Source organism: Podarcis muralis, chromosome 1 (assembly GCF_964188315.1).
Source record: "Podarcis muralis chromosome 1, rPodMur119.hap1.1, whole genome shotgun sequence".
NCBI classification, from domain to species: Eukaryota; Metazoa; Chordata; class Lepidosauria; order Squamata; family Lacertidae; genus Podarcis; species Podarcis muralis.
The window spans coordinates 77,923,547-77,947,721 of NC_135655.1; the positions used below are offsets into that span (position 1 = coordinate 77,923,547).

General features: G+C 40.2%; 1 protein-coding gene across 3 annotated transcripts in view; it reads right to left on the reverse strand.

Annotated features, from left to right (window-relative positions):
* Positions 1 to 24,175, reverse strand: part of LOC114600005 (solute carrier family 9 member C1-like) — a 53,518-nt gene that overhangs the window by 8,118 nt on the left and 21,225 nt on the right. For all 3 annotated transcript variants that reach the window (XM_028735813.2, XM_077931969.1, XM_077931973.1), the window contains 12 exons: positions 22,038 to 22,119; positions 21,456 to 21,622; positions 19,048 to 19,188; positions 15,076 to 15,173; positions 13,282 to 13,401; positions 11,836 to 12,031; positions 10,324 to 10,512; positions 9,694 to 9,843; positions 8,766 to 8,817; positions 8,057 to 8,205; positions 7,272 to 7,397; positions 5,573 to 5,671 (listed from right to left, as the gene is read on the reverse strand). In XM_028735813.2, coding sequence (XP_028591646.2) covers positions 5,573 to 5,671; positions 7,272 to 7,397; positions 8,057 to 8,205; positions 8,766 to 8,817; positions 9,694 to 9,843; positions 10,324 to 10,512; positions 11,836 to 12,031; positions 13,282 to 13,401; positions 15,076 to 15,173; positions 19,048 to 19,188; positions 21,456 to 21,622; positions 22,038 to 22,119 — 1,569 coding nt within the window. The remainder of the gene's footprint in view (positions 1 to 5,572; positions 5,672 to 7,271; positions 7,398 to 8,056; positions 8,206 to 8,765; positions 8,818 to 9,693; positions 9,844 to 10,323; positions 10,513 to 11,835; positions 12,032 to 13,281; positions 13,402 to 15,075; positions 15,174 to 19,047; positions 19,189 to 21,455; positions 21,623 to 22,037; positions 22,120 to 24,175) is intronic.

The following is a 24,175-nucleotide window of genomic DNA, read 5'->3' on the forward strand; positions in this document are numbered from 1 at the left end:
CAGTTCTATTTTTAAAATACGTTGATTTTCTGTATATACATGTGCACAATGCACCGAAGTCGTCCAAGCTCTTTGTGCACTGGCCTCCCACACAAAATTTGAAATGGACACTGTGAACAGATATGGGCATACCTAATTTCCTGACTTTTCTACTGTTTTCCAACCTCTACACCCCAAATTCTGTTCTTTAACGTCAGGCTTTGTATCCACGTCCAGAAGGATCTTCCTCAGTGAAGTAATTCAGCTCTGCACTTAGGAGATGTTCTGGCTAGGGTGTCTGTCTTTCTTTTTTACTTAGGTGTCTGAGAGATGGAGTTGCACCCTTTAATCAAATTGGTTTTTTTAAAAAATCTTAATAGAGAAAGCAAAACTGGTGCATGAGATTTGGCAAGATTGAGCACTCAATTATTTTTTTAAAATGTTAAAGACCATGCAAACTTTAAACGTAGCTAGCATGAAACAAACTGGATCTATATGTCTGAGATCTAGCAGAGTAAATTTTCTTTTAAGGGGCTAACACGTCTCCAATTTTCATTTACTCTACTGCCCTGCAAAGGCATGTCTCTCTCTTGTGCAAAACTACTGCTAGCAGATTGGAGTGCTCTTTACTGTTTCCAAGCACTACAACCTGTTAAGCAATGATGTACAGTGGTACCTCAGGTTAAGAACTTAATTTGTTCCAGAGGTCCGTTCTGAAACTGTTCTTAACCTGAAGCACCACTTTAGCTAATGGGGCCTCCCACTGCTGCCACGCCGCCACTGCGCAATTTCTGTTCTCATTCTGAAGCAAAGTTCTTAACCCAAGGTACTATTTCTACAGAATTCATCATGCGAAAGGCTGGGCTGGATGAATCCCGCCACTGCGCAATTTCTGTTCTCATTCTGAAGCAAATTCTTAACCCAAGGTACTATTTCTACAAAATTCATCATGTGAAAGGCTGGGCTGGATGAATCCCAAGCCGGAATTAAGAACGCCGGAAGAAATATCAACAACCTCAGATATGCAGATGACACAACCTTGATGGCAGAAAGTGAGGAGGAATTAAAGAACCTTTTAATGAGGGTGAAAGAAGCGAGCGCAAAATATGGTCTGAAACTCAACATCAAAAAAACGAAGATCATGGCCACTGGGCCCATCACCTCCTGGCAAATAGAAGGGGAAGGAATGGAGGCAGTGAGAGATTTTACTTTCTTGGGCTCCATGATCACTGCAGATGGTGACAGCAGTCACGAAATTAAAAGATGCCTGCTCCTTGGGAGAAAGGCGATGGCAAAGCTAGACAGCATCTTAAAAAGCAGAGACATTACCTTGCCAACAAAGGTCCGTATAGTTAAAGCCATGGTTTTGCCAGTGGTGATGTATGGAAGTGAGAGCTGGACCATAAAGAGGGCTGATCGCCGAAGAATTGATGCTTTTGAATTATGGTGCTGGAGGAGACTCTTGAGAGTCCCATGGACTGCAAGAAGATCAAACCTCTCCATTCTTAAGGAAATCAGCCCTGAGTGCTCACTGGAAGAACAGATCGTGAAGCTGAGGCTCCAATACTTTGGCCACCTCATGAGAAGACTCCCTGGAAAAGACCCTGATGTTGGGAAAGATGGAGGGCACAAGAAGAAGGGGACGACAGAGGACGAGATGGTTGGACAGTGTTCTCAAAGCTACAAACATGAGTTTGACCAAACTGCAAGAGGCAGTGGAAGACAGGAGTGCCTGGCATGCTCTGGTCCATGGGGTCATGAAGGGTCGGACACGACTAAACGACTAAATAACAACACTACTATTTCTGGTTTAGCGGAGTCTGTAACCTGAAGTGTCTGTAACCCGAGGTACCACTGTATAAAAAAGAGAATACCTCCTTCAGCACCACAGCTGATGGCACTTTTACCACTACTACTGACAATTTCCCTATGGGGTCTGGCAGGCTTGGGATAAGCATATAGTTCACATATAGCTGAATTTCTTAACTCTTGTCTCACTGATCTTATTTTATAAAGTTACTACCTATTTGGAATTCCTGAGCATTTAGCAGGCTATAGGTCTAAATAAAAGTACTATCCATTTCAGTATCCAGTAATTTGTGTTTTAAATTATGAACCAATTTTATGATGCAACACAAGATCTGAAGAATGTATTTCATGTAATACAGGAATGAACATCATTTTCAGAGACCATACAAATGATTTAAAACAGATGTGAAATTCTCTCTATGCAGACAATTATAGGCACTGGTGATGACATTAGATACATATGACTAATCACGCTTAATGCTTGCTGTTGCCAATTTGCCTTATTAGCACAAGCAATTTGGGCACAGGATGACATTACTTTAATTAATGTAAGCAGCTTGTTCATTTATTGAGTAGGGTACATTTGTAGAAAGGTTACTTTATCTGCAAATTAATCATAACCTTCTTTATTATTATAAATTCAGAAAAGCTGAGGAGGAAAAAGACTTCTCTAGGCAAAGCAAAAAATTAGGTGATGAAAGTCTAAAAGTAATTTACTGTTATTTTACTATTTTTTTCCTGCTGAGGTGAACTAAGGTATTTTGTCCTTTTTATCTGAAAGCTGTATATGAGGGGGAGACAAAATTGGTATCATTACTTAAGCCAAGACATTATGACAATTAGGAGGAGAGGAAAGCAAAAAAGAAAAGCCTGTGAAGATTTAATATAAGTTGTGTGCGCGCACATGTTCCACTTTTTCATGCAATAAACATATGTCGATCACTGTGGTATAGTTAAATTAGCATATAAAGACGAGGTAACAATTCTGATCATTGTTTAGCCACAATAAAAGATACTTTGAAATATAACAGGATGTTAAGCTCCATATTGACTCGTCTGCTGTTTATATGCCAAAATAGTTTTTTATATTTACTGAGATCCAACATGGTGCAAGTGGACAGTCACTCATGCAAGGGACCCACTCGCTTCTCTCTTTCCCCGTGTGCTCCCAAAATCTGCTTCAGAGAACTGTGGGACACTCTGGTACAGATTTCCGGGATGACCAGGAGTGGGGAGCGGAAGCGGAGAAACTGGAAGTGCCATTGTACAAGCAGGCAGACATCACTGGTTGTTTCCAAAAATACATGAGGTTTGGGAATGGAAACACAGATTTTAATGCAGCTTCAGTATTCTGGGGATTTAAACAGTTTTTAAAAAATCCTATTCAAAGCTATTTCTCTTCCTATATGACTGATTATTTTTTTTAACAGGAGCAACAGGAAGGGACAGCTGAGAAGGCCACTAGGTAAAAGGTTGAATTACAACATGAAGTATCTGTTCAAGCTCAGAAGAGGCCAGAGGAATCTGTGAAGCTTGTAAGGGCTGGGACAGGGAGCAATGTAAGACATACCATGAGAATTGGGGCAAAAACTGGAGAAAGAGGGATGATCAGGCAAAAATGGTATTGGGCTCATCTCTGTCTAAATTCATACAACTAGAAATAAGGATGCATTCCTATGGCTGCTCAGAGCTCATTGCAAAGAATCAGAACAACTGAAAAGACCTTGTTCATTGTGTCCAGCCGCCGAACTTCAATTAGCAGAGGGACACAGAGCAGGATCTGATGTTCAATGAAGTGCATGAGAAGGCACATAATGTATGGGGGGAAATGGTTTCCTCAAAGAAACCAAAACGTAAATGAATTTTAAATAATTCAGGTAGGTGATAAGAGCATGGATCACTGTAGCCAGTTAATGCGTTCATCTACATCGGAGTTTAGATTTGAAGCTGTTTGTGGTTTTATTTTATTTTTTATTTTTTTGCAATGGCCACAAGCCAAACTTCTCATCCAAGTATCAGCCCACATTTCCCCCCTGCTAAATTTGGATTTTCCCAATCTGCAGATAATCTGGTATGGGGATAAAATCCAAAATAAAATTGCACATTATTCAACTGTGGATGCATTGAACCACATTTTATGGATGGGCTTTTTTTAGATCTGTGGTGGTGACATTTTGCTTAGTGCCTTCTGTTGCCACATCCACTACTTTCGTTTTATTTCCATCACTCCAAAGGAAATGATGGAGCCTGCCTTTTCCCACCAGTTTGTGGTCTTTTTATTTTATAAACAGCTCATTTGCAGAGAAACATTTTTGCACAGCAGCTGCATTTAAATTAAAATAAAATTTGTCCTTGCCAGTATAGGAGTTGGAAAAGGGAAAGGAGAGGAAAGAAGAAGAGGCCTTTCATGTAAGCGACTACAAATTGCCATGCCAAGAAAGGATGCAACATTCGTGACTGTCTAGTTTAGAGAAATGGAGAGTAAGAGGTGACATGATAGAGGTTTATAAAATTATGCATGGCATGGATAAAGTGGAAATATATATTTTTTTAAATTGTCCAGTAGCACCTTAGAGACTAAGTTTGTTCATGGTATGAGTTTACGTGTGCATGCACACGAAAGCTCATACCAAGAACAAACTTAGTTGGTCTCTAAGGTGCTACTGGACAATTTTTTAATTTTTTATGTATATATTTCTACTGCGTCAGACCAACACGGCTACCTACCTGAATCTAGGACCATGGATAAAGTGAATAGAGAAAAGTTTTTCTCCCTCTTTCCTAACATGAGAACTTGTGGATATACAATGAAGCTGAATGTTGGAAAACTCGGGACACATAAAAGGAAGTACTTCTTCATGCAGTACATAGCTAAACTAAACTCACTCCCTTAGGCGGCAAAGATAACCACCCAACTGGTTGGCTTTAAAAAAGAATGAGACAAATTCATGGAGGACAGGGCTACTGATGGCTACTAGTCACGGTGAGCCATGGTGGCTATGCTCTGCCTTCACAGCTGGAGGCAGCAATGTTTCTGTACACCAGTTGCTGGAAACTGCAGGAGAGGAGAGTGCTCTTGTGCTCAAATCCTGCTTGCTGGCTTCCCACAGGCAATTGTTTGACCACTGTGAGAACAGGATGCTGTACTAGATGTGCTGTCAACCTGATTCAGCAGGCTCTTCTTATGTTCTTATGCGTCTGAGAAAAGAAAGGGAGAAACCCTTTTCTGATTTGTGACTGTGATAGTCCAAAAGGACTCCTAAGAATTGGGACTTTTTACACATAGCCAACAAGAGAAATAATGTCTGAGGAGTTTCACAGCCTCAAATAAATGTACAGGAGCATTTGCCAGGCAATTCCTCCCTTTCCCTGTTGGTGACAGCAAGGATATAAAGCTTTATATTTGGGCAATAGATGAAAGGAAAATCTTACTCATATGAACGTAGCAACTTGAATATTTCAACCTGTGTGGTATTTCCCTCATGAGGAAAAACTGGATGTGGACAATTGATTTCCCCACATAATCCATTTACAGGTTTATAGGTTGGTGGTGAAAGTGACAAAAAGGTGCTATTTATGTTACAGCTGCAAAAGCAGATAAAAAAATAACAGTCGTGACCATATATATCTCTATAAAAAGTTAAAGTCAAGAAAAGTGTGCTAAAGACTTGCAGTAAAAAGTTATAAATTATATTCAGTATAATTTTCTCCACCATTGTGATGTCCCTATTTTCTTGCCAGTTATTTATCTTGCTCAGGTATTTTGTCTATAACTATCATTTACCTTTATCATTCCTGATACAATTAAATGGATTCCTTGTGGTAATTCACCTTCCTCACATATCATATCTCCATAATCATAATAAAGAATTGTTGCTTTTCTCTGAAAATAGCAAATAAATGAACATGGTATAGAAAGTATTACAGAGCATAAGACACACAGTACATTATTAAGTATGCCAACAAAATGAGGGGATATAAATATTTTAAGATTTCTTAAGATATTTCTGAAAACTTACTTTGGGAGGACAGCAATGGAGTACTATTTACAGCAACATTTTATAATAAGTAGACTGCAGTGTAAGATACTTTATAGATATGTGGCAGAAAGATAATGGGCAGATAATATCTGAAGAATCAGCAAATATACATTCAATTTATTTAAAAAGTTTTAAATAAACAAATGGAATACTGATTTGATATCTATTATATCTTAGTATAAAAGGTTTAAAAGTATTTTGACTATGTAACATAAAGGTGAGATATGTAAAAGAGACAGTTTAAATGTGCATGGTAGTTTTATGGTGTGTCTCGAAATGCATAACTTGTAAATGTCATTAATAGTAGTCATTCATTGTGTTTTCCAATCTATAGGAAACTGATCAAAAGTTTGCAAATCTACAACAAAGATGTTTTGAGAAATGGAAACATAACACTTGAGAGAGACAACAGTATCTGGTTTGAGGCAGTGAAAAATTAACCAACATTTGGGTTCAGAAAGTTAGACATCTTGAAATCCTATTCATCATTATTCATTAAAATGTCAAATAACAAATAGATAATTGAAATACAAAGCCTACAAAATGTTCACATTGATTAAAGGTTAAACAGAAATGCTGACATATTTATATAAGTGAAAAACTCAGGAACAAATTACACAGTATACACAAATATGCATAAAAAATTATAAGCATTTTAAAACAAAACAAAAAACATCACCAGAAGGTTGTCATTTTGATAAGATGAGACATTGGAGAAGGGTGTCATGTAACCCATTCAAAAATCACCCCTCAAAAACAGCTCCCCTTATCCCAGGGCAGGGTTCCAAACACATAGTCAAACACAGGGAGTAAATAAGAAAATCACACATTCATGAGAGATGGGTGGGGACAGGAGCTCCAAGCACAATGGTCAGGGTAGGAGATTCCAATGGGAAAAATAGAAAAAGTGGTCATCTCACATGAAGATACTCTATCTTTGTAAGGCCAAGGTATCACAGGAAGTGAGAATGAAGAAAAACTGATATTCTTTTTTGTTAAAGCAGCAACCGTTTTCAGAAGATGGGAGGTGAGGTTGTAGAAAGCAATGAATAGGGATGGGTTTTGGAAATAAATGTTGGTTGACACACATAATGATGCATTACATTCCTTTGAATCTGAATGTATAAGCTCTCTCTGTGTACAATCTGACTGCACCGGACAAATGAAAAATATTACACATCAAAATCAAGGAGTAGTAATTGTGCAATAAGAGTAATAAGAGTGGGCTGACGAGCCTTGGATTCTGAGATCACAGATCATATTCAGATGACAAATTCAATGCATGGATGAAAGGCTGGCTGGCCAGTCGGCCAGGTAGCTCCTGATGAGTGGAGCAGGATCTGAAATCTCCCATGGAATGAAGGATCTACATTCTTGGGGCCTTGTATAAATAAGACATAGACTATTTTTAAGCATAGAAATATGTTTTACGACAATGCTTACCTGAATGTATTCTACCTGTTTTTTGTCATTCTGTAGCCAAATTACATTACGCAGAAGTTCTTGTGCAGTAGGAGGTGCAATTGTAGATGGAAGTGTTGCAAGCTGTTGTTTTTTAATTAGAATCATCTAAAGAAGAAAAGTAATCTTACAATCTACAGAAACTAGTCCAGTAGGTAGAGATACTATGGGAAATGATTGCAGCGAAAATAAAACGTCATGTGTTGCTAAGTAAGCAAAGGGTTAAGATACATGGAGTTCCCCCCTGTAAATTCCTAGAGAGGGCATTCTGTGAGGTCACATCCTTTGCTTGCCCTAGCAAGAAAAGTAACAATGGGGAAATAATCCTTACTACCTCCTCCATGCTCAGAGCTCAGTCTTTTTACTTTGTCATGTAGCTGATGGGAGAGGATGCTAGTCCTGAGCCCTGACTCCATTTTGATCTCAACTGTGTATTTTGTAATGTAGAAGTATACTCTGCCTGACTTGTTTTTCACTGCTACTTTCTGCTTTCTCATAATATACGTGTAAGTTGTATACACATGCATACACAGTCAGTCCTGTGCCAATTGCAACGGAGTCAACTTACAGCAACTGCACTGTGGAAAGGAACTTTTGTTGCAGCTCCTGCACCAGTGGGCTGTTTTAGCAGTGCTCGAGGAGGGTTTTCCTAGCTGCTTTGGAGACTCTAGTCAAAAAGTAGGACATTAATCTACTAATGAAAGATACGGTGATACAGGTAATAGTTAGGCACAGATATATACATAGGTGTGGATTTTTAAAATTACCTTATGTAGTTCAGCACCTTCAGTTTTGTCAACAATTCCTCCCGATATCATAAACTTTAGAGTTTCAGAAGCTGTGTTTAGCACTGTTTGGACTGCTTGTTTGGTTTTCACACCTGTGACAATCTCTGGATAATCACGCTGCATTAACCCTAAAACAAATTAAAATATTAGTTACCTAAACAATTTTCTTTCAGTTGAGTTGGGATCAAACATTTCTTGCCTGAAAATACTGTATGATCAATCCCCTTTGCTGTTTACTTATGCTGTAAGTAACCCCATTTCCAAAAAAACCTGCCTGTTTCCTGAATTCAAGAGGAGCAGGAGCAGTCTTAATAATAAATACAGTATCTTAGGACTTTAAATTTTCCTCAGAATTTTATAAAAGTTTTGGAAATTGGAATTAAATAAGTATAAATAAGTATAACTTATTTCTCAAGAACTATCCAGAACAATTTGTATGTACAGTGGTACCTCGGGCTAAGAACTTAATTCGTTCTGGAGGTCTGTCCTTAACCTGAAACTGTTCTTAACCTGAAACACCACTTTAGCTAATGGGGCCTCCTGTTGCCGCTGCGCCGCCGGAGCACGATTTCTGTTTTCATCCTGAAGCAAAGCTCTTAACCCGAGGTACTATTTCTGGGTTAGCAGAGTCTGTAACCTGAAGCGTCTGTAACCCGAGGCACCACTGTATACCTCATTAAATTCCTACCTAACTCTTTCATAGCCTCTTGTTTGTTCATTTCCAATATTCTATGTATTTCCTGTAAAAAGGGAGAAAATACACCTTATGTTAAGCAGAACTCGAGTTTCCTTGAAAGGTAATTACATATCTATAGCCACTAATGAATAATTATACCAATTTTTAATAGTACATATGTATTTCTGTACTTATTTTTAAAGTATGATTTTATTCTTGCCCACAACCTAAATGCTTAAAGCACTTAAAATAAAGACAACTATAAAGCAGATTCCAGCTAGAATACAAATCATGGTTTACAATACTTACCAGGCAATGCTGGTTCATTTCAGTGAGATATGGGGAGGGGAGAAATCTGTGGCATGATTCCCATTTCCTAACAACTAAGTGTTATATCTGAACTGAGTTCCATTGGAGGGAGCCATTTTTTCTTTGACTTTGGAAAAGGGCATTTAAATGGAAAATATTCATTTCTTTAGTTTTGAGCAGCTCCACATTATTTGGGGCTGTCCTCTCTACTACTTCCGAGGGCATCATCCTATGGTACTTAAAATTAATGTGGTTGCTTGACGGAAACTAAGCTGTTTCGTTAAGGTTCAGTTCTCTTATCTTGATCTTGTTACATTCATTTATTTATTTTTAGATTCTTCTAGCCTGAACTACTTCCGTGTGCTCTGAGCTTTTTACAAATACAAAATAGTATGTAATCCCCTTGTGAAGAGTTCTTCTCAAAATATATTATTGACTCTTTAAAGCAGGAAATGGGAACCTGTGGCTCTTCAGATATTGTTGCACTCCACCACCCCAGTCAGTATGGCCAATGGGTAGGTATGATGGAAGCTGTAGTCCATCTGGTTCCACAGGTTCCTCATCTCTGCTTTAAGGAATGATATCACAAGTGATGTAATTTTCTGCTTAAAATGTGAAGTTATGTACTCACTTGATAAACTCTCTCATGGCCAGCAATCTGTCCAATTAAACAATTTGTATCTTCTTCACCTTGAACATATCCTTTAGCGATATCATACCGGAAAGTGAGCTGTCTGTTTATTTGCTTGTCCAATAAATAAATCGTTCTAGGTATCACAAGCTGAAATACATAATGTATTAAAATAGACATATATCATGTATTGCACAGTTAATGGTCATACCACACCATTACAGCTCCTTTAACATTACCCAGCCAGGACCATAGGACCGTATCTTCCACAAATTCAATAAGCTGCTTTTAAACAATGTCACAAACGCTCAGCTACAACTCATGACAAGTGCCTGATGCATTCTAGCAAAGCAGCATTGTTCTGGGAATTATTATTATTATATTTATTTATACCCTGCCTTTTTTCCTGACATGGACTCAAGGCAGCTTAGGAATTGAGTGAAGTCATTCATAGGAATTGAGGAAAAGCCCCTCCCAACGATGTAATTTTTTCTACAAGTCCTGTCCGTCAACAGAAGGTTCTTCCCCCCCCCCCAAAAAAAATACCCAATTCCTGAACCACAGAAGAAAATATAGTTTTCTACTAACAAAGCATAACACATTACTGAAAGAATTATCAAATTTTTTTACCTTAAAGAGCCGCAGAATTCTTAAAACACGAATAAACCGAAATATCCTGATAGTATTAATCATATGATACGTTGTACTGAGTGTTTTAAAGAGGTTAATAATCATGACATCTACAACTCCCACTACTATGATTATAAGATCAAACTGGTTCCAGTGGTAAAAGATGTAGGTCCTCCCCATTGCAAAAGCCTGTTTAAAACAAATATTTAATTGACATCAAACATTGTGTGTATTAAGCATTTTACTCCTCAATTCACAGGGCTCCCAAAGCACCTTACATAATAAAAACAATTACTAGTAGTAAGAAGAGGAGCCTCAAAACGTTCTGTATTGGGGACTGGTGTTTTTAATTGGTTCAAAAAAGACATGGAATAAGTCATGATGTGGACAAATTTGCAATACGCTAAATTATTCAGCATAATGAAACCCCCAGAGAACTTACAAGGGCTTCAAAAAAATCTCTCCAAACCAGGTGAATAGAAACCAGTACCAGTACCAGTTACTGGTGGGAAGCAACAATGGGAGAGCCTAGTATCTTCAGGCCCTGCACAAGTTCACAAGGTTGGCCACTGTGGGAAACAGGATGGTAGACTTCTGGTCTCACCTAGCACTGATGTGCTCTCCACATTAATGTACGGTATTCACTGCCACAACATTTTGAGATGGCCACAACCTTAGACCACCTTAAAAGGGGTCATGGAGAATAGGTCTACGATTAACCTTTATGTACTTCTCTAAGTTGCTGTAGAGGCAACAGCAGAGGAAAGTTATTCCTAAGTTTTCAAACATAAAGCATAGACACAACACAATTCTATAAACCTAACCAAATAGAATTAATGGGGAGGGCGTGAGCTCCACCGACTGCAATAATGTTCACAGGCAGCTTTGCACACAACTCGAGTGTATGGGAAAAGGGACTGTCAATATGGAGGTCTCCTCATACACAGACATCTCCGTGATCTTGCAGGAGGTGATCAAGAGAGGAGCGGGATCAACTCTCAGTCAACACAGCTATAGTTGTTTCTTTTAAGCCACAGCAAGAATCAGAACATTAACTGAAGAAAAAGAAGGAGCAGGGTGTGATATTTCCAAGAAACAAGAGTTTCAATTTCACACTGTTGGTCAAGTAAATTCAAATTCCATATTGTAAAAATGTAAGTCAATAATGATTATATGTCCACTGGAAGGACAGATCGTGAAGCTGAGGCTCCAATACTTTGGCCACCTCATGAGAAGAGAAGACTCCCTGGAAAAGACCCTGATGTTGGGAAAGATGGAGGGCACAAGGAGAAGGGGACAACAGAGGACGAGATGGTTGGATAGTGTTGTCGAAGCTACAAGCATGAGTCTGACCAAACTGTGGGAGGCAGTGGAAGACAGAAGTGCCTGGCGTGCTCTGGTCCATGGGGTCACGAAGAGCCGGACACGACTAAACGACTAAACAACAACAACAAAGTCAATAATTAAAAATACAGTTAATACAAATATTGCAATACTTTGAATATCCAGTACCTTAAATAATGCTTCCAATATATACAAAGCCAGATAATAGTAGTTGCACACTTTTAGTTCTAGAATAAATGTTGAAGAATACTTTGGTATAAAGTGAAGACCGATAGGAACACAGTTCAAAAATGTCATCATGGTACTTATATATTCAAATTCATCCATGAATACCATATGGTGGCACATTCTTAAAAACTTGTTTCTGGGGAGGGAGGAGAATAAAATTTTGAGCTTTGATTAGTTACCAAATCATTTAGAAAATTCTGACCACTACATTATATTTACTTGTTCATACCATACATGGGTAATTAGACTATTTAAAAATGTATGATAAGACCTATAGACAGGCAGGAATCTAGCAACAACTAGAGGTGCTAAGGAGTCTTGTGAAGCTAAATGAGAAGAACGAAAAAGTGTGCAAAAGAGTCCTGCTCCTCTTCCTTTCCTAAAACTGGGCACCCCTCCCCATTGGAAATGAGGGGTTTCCCAACAGAACTATACATAATTGTAAGGGCTGTTTGAGATACTCACTCACTTCTCAAACAAGGGGGTATCCAGAGGTATCAGAGGAAGAACAGTACAACAACACACTTGTATTCTTTTCTTTCTTGCCAACACTGACCTTGCTCCAAAGAAACGTGATGCTGGCAAAGCCAAAAGTAGAATTCTGCATCCAATCTTCTACCCATCACTGTCATCAATGTCTCCTCAGCCTCAGCCCCCTTTCCCTGACTAAAGAGTAGGGAGTCAGTGGAGAATGCTGACAGCTCCTATGCTCAGAACTGGGCCAGAACACTGGCTGGAAAGAAGACTCAATTGAGCTCTATACTGATCTCCACCTGCACACCCAGGGATATGAACCACTGTCAAGAGAAATCTAGACTCAGGGCTCCCAGCACTCAGGCACGCCGCCCCCACCTCCCGAGCCTAACCTCCTGTGCCACTACGGCTGCATTCCTGCAACCTGAACTGTGCATCCAAAGGTATCTATCAGGGTTACAATATAAGCACCACCATCAGACTTTAGCACGCCCTTGCCTTATAAAATCCAAGCTTCAGAGCTTGCTCTTCACTTTGAATAATGTGCCTCTCCTCCCTTCCCTACACAGCTGGCTTTCGCACTGATTATTTGCAAGCCTTAGCTCTCTGATCTTACTTGCTGATTTTGGAACTTGCTATTACTTGCTTTTGGTCCTTCAGAACTCTGCTTGTCATTTTGGGACTTGATTAACTGCCTGGAACTGAACTTCTCACCTCTAGACCAACAGTCAGCTCTCCACAGAACTGGAAACTTGATTCCTTGTGGCCAAACCCCAGCAAACCTCAACATCTATGCTCAATATTTTGATTACTAATCTTAGCAAATGAGTATGTATGTCTGTATAATTTTACTGTGTAAGCACACTACCTTTTCTATCAACCATATTTTAGCAAACATTAATAAACACTAACTTTGGTGCCTTAAATGTTTCCTCTTTCACGCTGTAAACCCAATCAGATAGCAATTTCTTCAACTTTACCAGCACTCCTTTGCTTTCCCAATAGGTCTTTACTTCATGAATATTCATAAACCTAAAATATTTAAGACAAGGTAATTGAGAAGAGAAGCTAATAGTAAGAAAATAGTAAAATCCTAAAGATATCTCAACTTACATTATCATAGAGTGAATTTGAGAATACAGATATCAAGACAGCTGCTTCATTAAAAAAAATAAAAATTAACAATGCAATCCTGAATGTTTCCTTAGAAGCCTGCTCTTCAGGAAAAAATGATCAAGGTTGCTTACAAAACTTCACTTTTAAATAACAGAAAGATACAAAATCAGTGGAGAAGGAAAATAATGACCATACGAAGGTAAGGTCAGTTCAGCATCCCGTTTTCACAAGGTTCAGCCAGTTGCCTATGGGATCCCTGAAAGAGGGACCTAATCCAATTTCACACCAAAAAGGGAAATCAATCAATTCTGCCCAATATACACTCTTTTGCAAAGCAATATGCTGTAAGACATTGCCTTTTTATGTTATTTCCTCCCTCCAGATATGCATTTTTATGCAAATTTAACCACAGCATTATGTATTTTTGCACACATTACTTGACCAAAGTATACTGCATATTTGGAGAAGTGTCAATTTTGAAGGACGGTGGTGTTTCAGAAAGTTCAGGTCAGAAATTATAACTCAATCAAATCTCTCTGTCATCCCTAGTTAGGACCAAGGAATCTCCCTCACAAGGAATGTCCCAGGCTCCCAAGAAACCATCCTGGTGAGACGGGCCCAATTCTCAGCTCTTGTCCTACCTTTCTAATCTGTTGACAAATTCTAGTGAGCTGATGATCAAATTCCCCTCTGTGTACGGGAATTTTAGGGATGTGATACAAGGGAGAGCTGGCTTCCCCCAGTTGAAGATTCCGGGGGTGGGGCTGATCAGGTATCGAGGAGATTCACCAGAGACTAAAGGAATTAGGGTTCCATTGCTCTTAGTTGATCACATAAATGCCATTAATGAATTGCTGGATGACCCAATTTTTTTGCATGCCAGCTGAAGGTATTTTGGCAAGTGGCTAAGACTGCTTTAGTTAACGAATATATGTTTTCATTCTTTTAAAGCAACTCAACTAAGGCAACTCTACTCTCCTCCATTTTTTTCAGGTGTTTGGAGCATATTTTTTTAATGCTTGTACAAATATGTCTTGCCTGACATGAAATTGCCCAGCCCCAAAGGCTGCAGACAGTACTCAGAAGGCAAAGGCAACCCAGGGCTCAAAACATGCAGTCACAGCCAAAGTGAACAATCAATCTGTGCAGGCTCAGCAAGCCAGAGTGCAAAGTGGGCTAAGTGCTGCAAAGTGGGCAGTCATAACCACAGCCCTGTCATTGGTTCAACGTGTGGCAATTACCACAGGACTCTGTCTCAGTTGCTCTAATAGAAATGCCAACCGGACCTCCATCTTGTCAGGGTTGAGCTTCAGTTTACAAGTCATCATCCAGTTCTTTATTGAGTCCAGACACCAGATAAGCACTTCCACTGGACTCTCAGGCAATTCTCACTAAACGTTTCCCTATGTACTTAAGATTGCATTATTAGGTTATGAACTTGTGTTCTAAGGCCAGTGGTTCCCAAACTGTGTTCCATGAACCATCAGTAGTGTGTGATCTTCATTCAGGTGGTTGGTGGGATGTCTGTAACAATAACATTAAAAATCATACAGCACTTATCTTTTTCTTTCTTTAAAATACAGCACTTACTTTCCTTCAATATCAACATAGCTTTCTGCTGCACCTATTAATGTTTGGGCAGCATCTTGGTTCAGCATTCCACTGTTGTATTGCTTCTGATAACTGGCCTATATTTTGAAAAAAATAATGCATATACTGAATGAAATAACTGTTGTTTTCTTCAGCAACATGCATTATCTACCTACTGAACAACATAGCTATCTATCTGCCTCTGCATGCTAATTAAACTGTTAATTAGCTCTATTAAAAACACTGAGGTTACATGGAAGTTCTTTATGTAGTACTTCACATTTTCCCCACATGCAACCTGTGGTTTAAACAAAAAAACAACAACCCTAAGAAGTGTGCATGCACACGAAAGCTCATACCAATAACAAACTTAGTTGGTCTCTAAGGTGCTACTGGAAGGAATTTTTTTATTTTTTATTTTGTTTCGACTGTGGCAGACCAACACGGCTACCTACCTGTAACTAAACCTGTGGTTTGTTTTTTGTTTTTTTAAAGACAGCTGCCTTCCCCAGCGCTTCTAATATTGGATAGCTTTAGCATACTCAGGAATCCAAAGTTTTGTGTCTTTTTTGTAGGAAATGTATATCTTTTGTGCATTCTGCACAAAACATTATTCCCACACGCAGATTATTATTATTATTATCATCACTTGATGCATTGTCAGATACGAGTTTTCAATTTATGCATTTCTCATACTAGTCCATAACTAAAGAAGCACCTCTCCCTATTCATGTACTACTAATATTTTTGGACGATGCTAGTCTCAATTTTCTATCACTAAGGGAAGCTCACTTTATGGTGATGCGGGAATAGAGACGGCACTCTATCTGTGAACTGTCATCATTTCGGCACTAGGTTAAGACTTACTTATTTGTAGGTTATGTAAGGTGATTATTATCCTGATGTTGTTTTTAGCTGCTTTGTTTGTTAGCATATCTTGTTAATTTTATGATTTGGTTGCAGTTTATGTGTGTTTGTTCTGCACCCCTCTGGTACCAGCACTGATGAAGAGTAGACATTTTCTAAGATTTCCTAGTCATGATATCAGGTTGAAACTCACCTCATTCAGCGAGTGAGCCCAGAGACTCTGAGGAGCCAGAGTAGAGGGAAGAAATTGTCCTCAGCATGTATCCTCAGTGATCCCACTCTCACTCCACAGCACATGTGAACCTCCTGAGATGTAACACTAACCTTATGCTTTCATCTTGAAAGCAGCAACAGAGTCAGTCTCCATGGCACCATAAGAACTAATTCCCAGCTCAACTGAGGAAAAACTTATTTAATTACAAAAGCCATTTTTCAGGGTGATGGTGGAGCTAATTACTCTGAGCAGCATCCCTATTTAAGCCTCAGGGAACTCTAAACCACCGCTGAAGCAACATTTGAGTTGGCCATACATGTGTGAGCCTGAATGCCATTTGCAACTGTCCAAGGTTCTGCTTGGACCTGAACTTCTATAGGAGGAGTGGGGAACCTGTGGCCAATGGTCAGGGATGATGTTGGGAACTGAAATCCAACATGTGGAGGTCCAGAGATCCCTCCCTTCTATTAAACCACAACTTCCACAAAGGCTTGAAGTACATTCTGGCTGCAACCAATGCTTTGAACAGAACATTCCTAGATTTCTAATCCAAGAAACAGACTTCAAAAGTATTTCAATGTGGGAGGTAATCATTACCCTTCCAGAGCTTCAGCCTTTCTTGACTCTGATGGAGGATTGGGATTTATGTAATTAAATATATATTCCACTCGGGGCTTTTTTTCAGCCGGAACTCACTTCCGGCACCTCTCAGGTAGGCACCATTGGCATTATAAAAGAACAAGGGAGGCGTTCGTGGTGAGTTCCAGCACTCTTTTTTCTAGAAAAACAGCACTGATTCTACCTTTCCACCTTAAAAAGCTAAAGGAGGCATACACCATCTCATTTTTATCCTCACATCACCCCTGTGAGGTACGTTAGGATGAACAATAGTGACTGGCCCAAAGACACCCAGTTTGATCCTTTCTCCCCATCCTAGTCTGATACTAATCACTGGCAAAAGCAAAAAAAACCCAACCCAACACCTTATACTTTAAATCAGAGTGGGCAAACTGATACTATACAGCAGGTGAAAAAACTTTCAGTGATATGTAACAGTGTGTGCAATAGAGTGGGGTGAGGTGGACAGAGTGCAGGCATTAATCCTTCATATTGGAAAGGGACTGTTACAACCACGTCCCTATCTTCAAATGTGAAATGCTGATTGTATGATTTAGCAATGCAGAAAAATCCAATATCGGGCCTAAGCATTTTACAACACTGTAATAAGATACAACACTATTACATTTTGGTTTGAAAATGGTCTGCAGTACACAGTGTGATAATCTCAGGCGACAACTGATTTTTCAGGCAGCATTATGCACTTGACTTGTGGGACTACTTCCTCAGTAGATTTTTGTAGGATTGTGCCACTTATAAAGATCCCATGCTACATAAGAAAACAAAGAAGTGGATTGATTCTGTCAAACTCAAGAGTCCAAAGTGGACTAATCTCATCCACACCTGCTCAATCCATGTGCCTATCAGAATATGTGTCCTGCAGATTCCTTATACTGTGGTTCAAGGGCTGTAGCACTACCTCATAAAGGGGGATTTGTATAGCAAACACATAGCCACTCCCACACTTTTTCTCTGCAATTCTTAAAGTGTGATGGCACATCAAGTTCTATCACTCCCAGTGGGATTTGCAGCATTTAAAACTTTGCAAAGTGAGCAGTAGTGGTAGGAACACCTCACACTAGACAGATGAAACTGCCCTTTAAAAAAAAAAAAAAAGTGAAAAGAGTTTCCCCTGTCACTCTGAGCGGCTTCCAACAAAAGATTAAAAATACATTTTAAAAATTTGAGGGCTGCAATCCTACAGGCACTTACTCAGCAATGGGACTTACTTCCGAGTAGACATGGTTAGGATCCCCATTTCTGGGCCATGCCTTTATTGGGACCACACTGAAATGTGGGACAATCCTGCATCATCCAGACCTTTCCTCACGTGGATCTCCTCCCGCTCCCATGCCACCACCCAGCGCCGCTGGGCAAGGTGCAACTTACTGCACAGAGGTGCGGGGTGCGCACGGCTCCTCGGTGTGCAGGCGGCGGTGTGGGTGCCCAAGAACCTGCCTTGCACCAGTTTGGGCACATCAGGAAATCAGGGCAGCGTTGATGCTGGCGATTGGAGGCGTGGGCAGGAGCCCCGCAGATGCCACCCAGGCAGGCACTCGCACGCGGAGGCAGCACAGCGCCTCTATAAGAGCACCCGGAGCCATGCAGCCTGCCCTCCCTGCATGTTCACCTTGCCCGCACCGCTGGATGCGGGTGTGCCAAGCCAGGGGGCCTCCCGGAGCCGCACCACCTCATCCATCCTTGTGCTGCCTGCCTCGTCAGGGAGTCTGCCACTGTTAAACAGTGGTGGGTTCTGCAGTTGCCGGGCGCCTGGGTCAAGGAAACTGGCGGGCTAAATCCAGCCCGCAGGCCTTAGTTTGAGGAGCCCTGCTTTAACTGGTTTGATCACAAGTAAGAAATGTGGGGTAGGCAGGTACGGAGTAGTCAACACACTAAATTATTCTGATTAGGCATCCTACAGCAAAGAGTGGCTTCCAATAAAACTTTTGGGGGGAAATGCCCAACATTAGAACTAATTCTCAGATTAACAATGAACTATTTCCTAGGAATAAAGAGGTAGTTATAAAAGACAGATAAAAAGATCTCTCTACCTTAATTATGTGGACACTTAATATTGTATTTTTAATAGCTATGGACCACACTAGAGACAATGTATTTTGAATTCACAGTAAAACATATACTTTAAGATTCAAATGTTCTATAGAATTGGGACTTTTCGTTCTGAACCACCATAAAATGCTCAATTATATTGTTAAGTAATTATAATCCTGAAATTACATCAATAAAAGGCCAATAGAATTAAAAGTACGAACTATTTGTGCCGTTAAAAGACGCAATCTGGCTTCTTCCATTATGTCAGCAATTTGTTGAGAACTTCCTTCAAATGTAACATTGGCATCACATTCTGGACACCTAAGTGATTTGATCAGTTGATCAACTTCTTCTGAATCTAACTGCACAAGGGGGGATAAGAAAAACAGAATATACAATCTCAGTATCAAACCAAGGGTAATATTAAATTAATTTAAGAATTTTGGGCACAATCCAATGGACGTTGAGCACTTTTATACTCTACTGTAGACTCAACAATTTACAAAGAATGCTGCAGCATTCACACACTAAAATCCTGTCTTATCTACCCTGCTCATGGTGCTGCCTGAAGTCACTGATTCACACTACTGTGTGGCAGGGCCAGTTTGGTTTAAATCACACACAGGAGTCACAGAATACAACTCTAGGGGGCCATAGGTGCCTGGACACACCGTATTTTTCCATCTATAAGACGCCCCCTATTTTGGGGGACACAGATTTAAGACAATGGGGAGAGATGGCCCCATGTACAGTCATACCTCAAGTTAAAGTAGCCTCGGGATGAGTATTTTCGGGTTGCGCGCTGCGGCGACCCGGAAGTAACGGAGCACGTCACTTTCGGGTTTCGTCACTTGCGCATGCACAGACCATCAAAATGACGTCATGCGCATGCGCATTCGCTTCAGGATGCGAACAGGGCTCCGGAACGGATCCCGTTCGCATCCAGAGATACTACTCTATAAGAATGCCTCCTAATTTTTGACATTATTTTTTAGTCTTATACACATTTATTTTTTTAGTCTTATACACGGAATAATACAGTAATTGTGGGGGCAGAGCACCCACAAAGTCAATGAGAAAAGCCGGCAGGTGGCAGCGGCATTGCCTCCGAGAATCAGTTCAGCTCTGCCCTCCGCAACCAGCCAGCGAGGCACCCTTCACACATCTGTGTTGTGGCAACGGGCACCCACAATCCTGAGGGCGAGATTGCACCCCAGACAGGAGCTGAAAGAATGGGCCTAACTTTGGCTTGATTGCATCCCAGAATATCATGTCAGCATGGTGAGGAAACACATCAGTCTCCTCTCACATGATTCTGCCTATCCACTCTGATTGTTTGGAGACAACTTTTCCACATAATCAGAAGTGCAGCTGGTTGGGATGTGTGAGGGAATTTATGTGGTGGTGTCCAGCCTGTGAAACTCCCTGCCCCAGAAGATCTGTTGGCTCCATCCTTAATAGTGTTTATAAACCAGGTGAAAATGTTTTTATTCCAGCACCCCTATGTTAACCCCTAGTTAAGTGATTATGCTGCCCCTGACTTCTTAGATAGTTTTGTTCTGCTATCACTTGTGTACTTTTAAAAAAAAACCAAACACCTTTATTATTACAGTGGTACCTCTAGTTGCGGGCACGATCCGTTCCAGGGTGCTGTTCGCACCCCGAAAAGTCGACAACTAGAGCAGCACTTCTGCGCAAGTGCAGAGCGCGATAGAGCGCTTCTGCGCATATGTGAAGCACACAGAACGCTTCTACGCACATGCACGCGGCGAAACCCGAAGTATACACTTCTGGGTTTGCCGCGTTCACAAACTGAAAAGATGCAACATGAACCTAACACAACACAAGGTATGACTGTATTATTGCTTTCTGATCTTGCTTATCCAGACTTCTGTGTCTGACCTTCCATTACTCAAACCTGACCTATGCTTCTTAGATATTGAACGGGTGCATGCACCTTCTAGCTTAACCTTCAAACATTTGCTGAAACCTTTTCTTTGCTACCAGGCTTATGCAGATAATTGATGAAAAACATTTTCTTAATAGTTAGCTGGTGATCTACTTTCATTTTATGTAGTTTTTATTGTGTTACAATTATTATGAACCACTTTGATATTTATAGAAAATTGCAGTTTACAAATATGTTTACAAATAAATAAATGTTCAAGTGGACTTCGTTCCTAACACAAATCCCCACTAGGCTAGAGCCCTGTTTCTCAGCTGGGACCCTTACCTAGGGAAAAACAAGAGCTAAGACAAGCAATGAGAGATTCCTCAACATTTGTGGTCCTTCTTGGAAGTATTTAGTTCAGCACCTTCTATGTCTCAGTCCTTGCTGTCAGATGAATAACTTGAAATCAGGTTGCTACTTCTGCCAAATTCTTTTAACAAAGACATAGCAGGTGAATTGAATGACTAAGCATGACCTGAGGTTGGCCCAACAAGTGTCATACCCCGTCTCTTCCTTTTGAAGAACAGTGCAGGCACAAGCCTTAGCATGGCAAATGATAGGTGACTCTGTTCTGGGCAAGCAAACGGACAAGTGAGCTCAGGCTACGAGCCCACCTTGCATTTGGTTTTACACACTTTCTAAGTTATGTTTATTTAACACTAACTGAAAGATACTCACTTTATAAGGATAATCTATTTTAATTGCTTCTTCAGCCATTGTCCACTTTGCATCAGCCAAAAATCTATCAAGTTTCAGCATTGCAAATGCATTGGCTTCCATTTGTCTGATTCTCTGAACAGCGTTATGCATTGCCATACGTTTTGGAAGAGTAATATTACAAAGGCCTATAGAAACAGAAAAGTAATTCATTGGTCATAATAAGATTTACAAGACAGCAACAAAGGTCATCTAATTCCAGACTCATGAGTGCTTGATATAGCAAAGAGACAACAGCATGGCTGGGAAATAGAACCCTACTTCATCAGGGCTCCCAGTTGTGAGGAAGGCTGAAAGACTGTGCATCTGAACATGCTTAAAAGCCCCCTTCAGACCTTCCAAGAGGGCGAGGGATGGAATGGGCATGCCCAGTGAGCACAAGGAAATTAGGAGTGGGGTCAGCATGCAGAAAACTGGTCTTCCTATCCCGTTTAAATCATATAATTTTTTAAAAAATGCTTAAATAGGGATGAAGTTGAAGTATGAATAAAACACATTAATTTTTATTTTAATAAAGAAAAGAAGAAATGTTGAGAGCATTACCTAGTGTTGTAACCAGCCTTTTCACAGTGGTAGAATTAATCATCAAGGTCAACAAAGACGCAGTTCCTGAATGCAGTAATAACTGAAAAGATTTGAGTAATTAGCATCTCTATCATAACTAGTAAAAGCAGCAATATAACATTACATTTTATAGCATTTTATAATACTTTAGTCTGCTTTGGGAGTTCAGTACCGAACAATGGAAAGAAGCCGGAACTACACATTACAATATCACCAAGTATGGCAAAAACCTGATGCTCCATCTCAGCAAAGTAGCAGCAGGAAAGCCAGCTGTTGAATAGCACTGTGGACAAAATAGTGTCCTATGGCACTCCATAGTGTAAGCACCAGGGGGCAAAGTGCACTCTCCCAATGCTACTCTTTGGACCTGACCCTGCAGGAGTATTGTAATTGCAATACACTGCCACTGATACCTATCCTGCAGAGTCAGTTCAGAAGGGTATCGTGATCAGTGGTATTGAAGACTGCCAAGACATCAACCAGAAATAGCAGAGTCGCATTCCCTCGCTATAAAAGTCATCCATAAGGTCGATCAAGGCTCATTCAGTCCCAAATCCAGGCCTGAACCCAGACTGTCAAAGATTAGATCATTAGTCTCATTCAGGATTGTCTGCAGTTGTTCTGCCTGAACTGTCTCAGTCACTTTCCCAAGAAAGGAAGTACAGTGATACCTTGGTTTACAACCATAATCCGTTCTGGAGGTCCGGTTGTAAACCAAAACAGGTTGTAATCCAAGGGGCACTTTCGCCAATGGGGCCTCCCCCCCAAAATGGGCTGTAATCCAAAAAAAAAGGGACACAAACTTCCGGGTTTGACGTGCTTGTAATCCAAAACGTTTGTAATCCAAAGCAATTGCAAACCAAGGTACTGTACCACTGCATTTGCAATTGAGCAAAACTTGCTACAACCCATTCAGTCCAGCGCTGACCTTTTCAATAGCAGTCATTCTACTGCCTGCAGAATGGTCAAGCACTGACCCCACATACCACTTTTTCACTGCAAATTGCACTCTCCGACTTGGCAGAGAAGTAATGCCTAATGAATTTTAAGTACCTTTGGAATCTATTTTTTTCTTTTAAAAATGCTTATTTTTACTTATTATATTATTTTTTCTCTGTTTAAAAGTTCCAGCCATTGAATCTGATTTGGTTTCAGAGCCCAGACTTCAAGCCCACACAGAACCATGAAGCTTAATGCATGGCACTGAACCATTTCTTACCATAACCACTCTGACAGAGTTACTGAAAGAAAAAAGCAAATCATCTGTATCAGCCCTAAACATCATAGGAAAAGAGCAGAATAAAAAAGTATGATGAGACCCTACAAATGTTTAATCAGAAGTAAGCTGACTGTGTTCAATGCATCTTAATGTTCTCAACTTACAGTGAGGCAATACTACAGTTCGAACTTCCAAAATATATTTTAAGGTGCTCTTTCTGACATTCGTCAAATATGATCTACGGCAGCTGTTATCAAACTTTCTACTTTTAGGGACCACTTGAGAGGGCTGGAAAATACTGAGGCCCTTCAGTAACAAAATAGTGGTGGGTGCAAGGCAGACCAAGTCACAAAATGTCAGCGTGGGGCGAAGCAGTCACAAAATGATGACATGAGATTTCATGATCTACAGGTTATGTTTTGTGCACTTCAGAGCACCTATCCCCCTCCCTAGCAGTAAAAATACAAGTAATAGTAAATGAAATGATTCACAAGTGACATGACAGCCCAATCAGCTGCCTAAGGAGGCCTCACTATACATAGTGGTGGGCACCCTATACCCATGTGATTTAAACCACAACACTGGGGATTCCATCACAGTTTTTTCCGTATTGGGCATTGCAGGAGTGGGCAAACTTTTTACTCCCAAGAGCCAATGCAGCAATGCACTCAGGGACCACGTGTCATTGGGCATGCCTGGACACACTTGGTCTATCACATACACATATTCACTCACTCATTCTCTCTCACACACATCACCTTGGCTTCCTTGCCAGGGTGAGGCAGGGGAGGACCAACCCTGTTCTAACTAAGCAGAGATCTATTGCTGGAACACAATACCTATTTCAGTCTCCTTATTTTTCAAAAATGGTATGCTTACTGTGTGTTAATTTTATTTT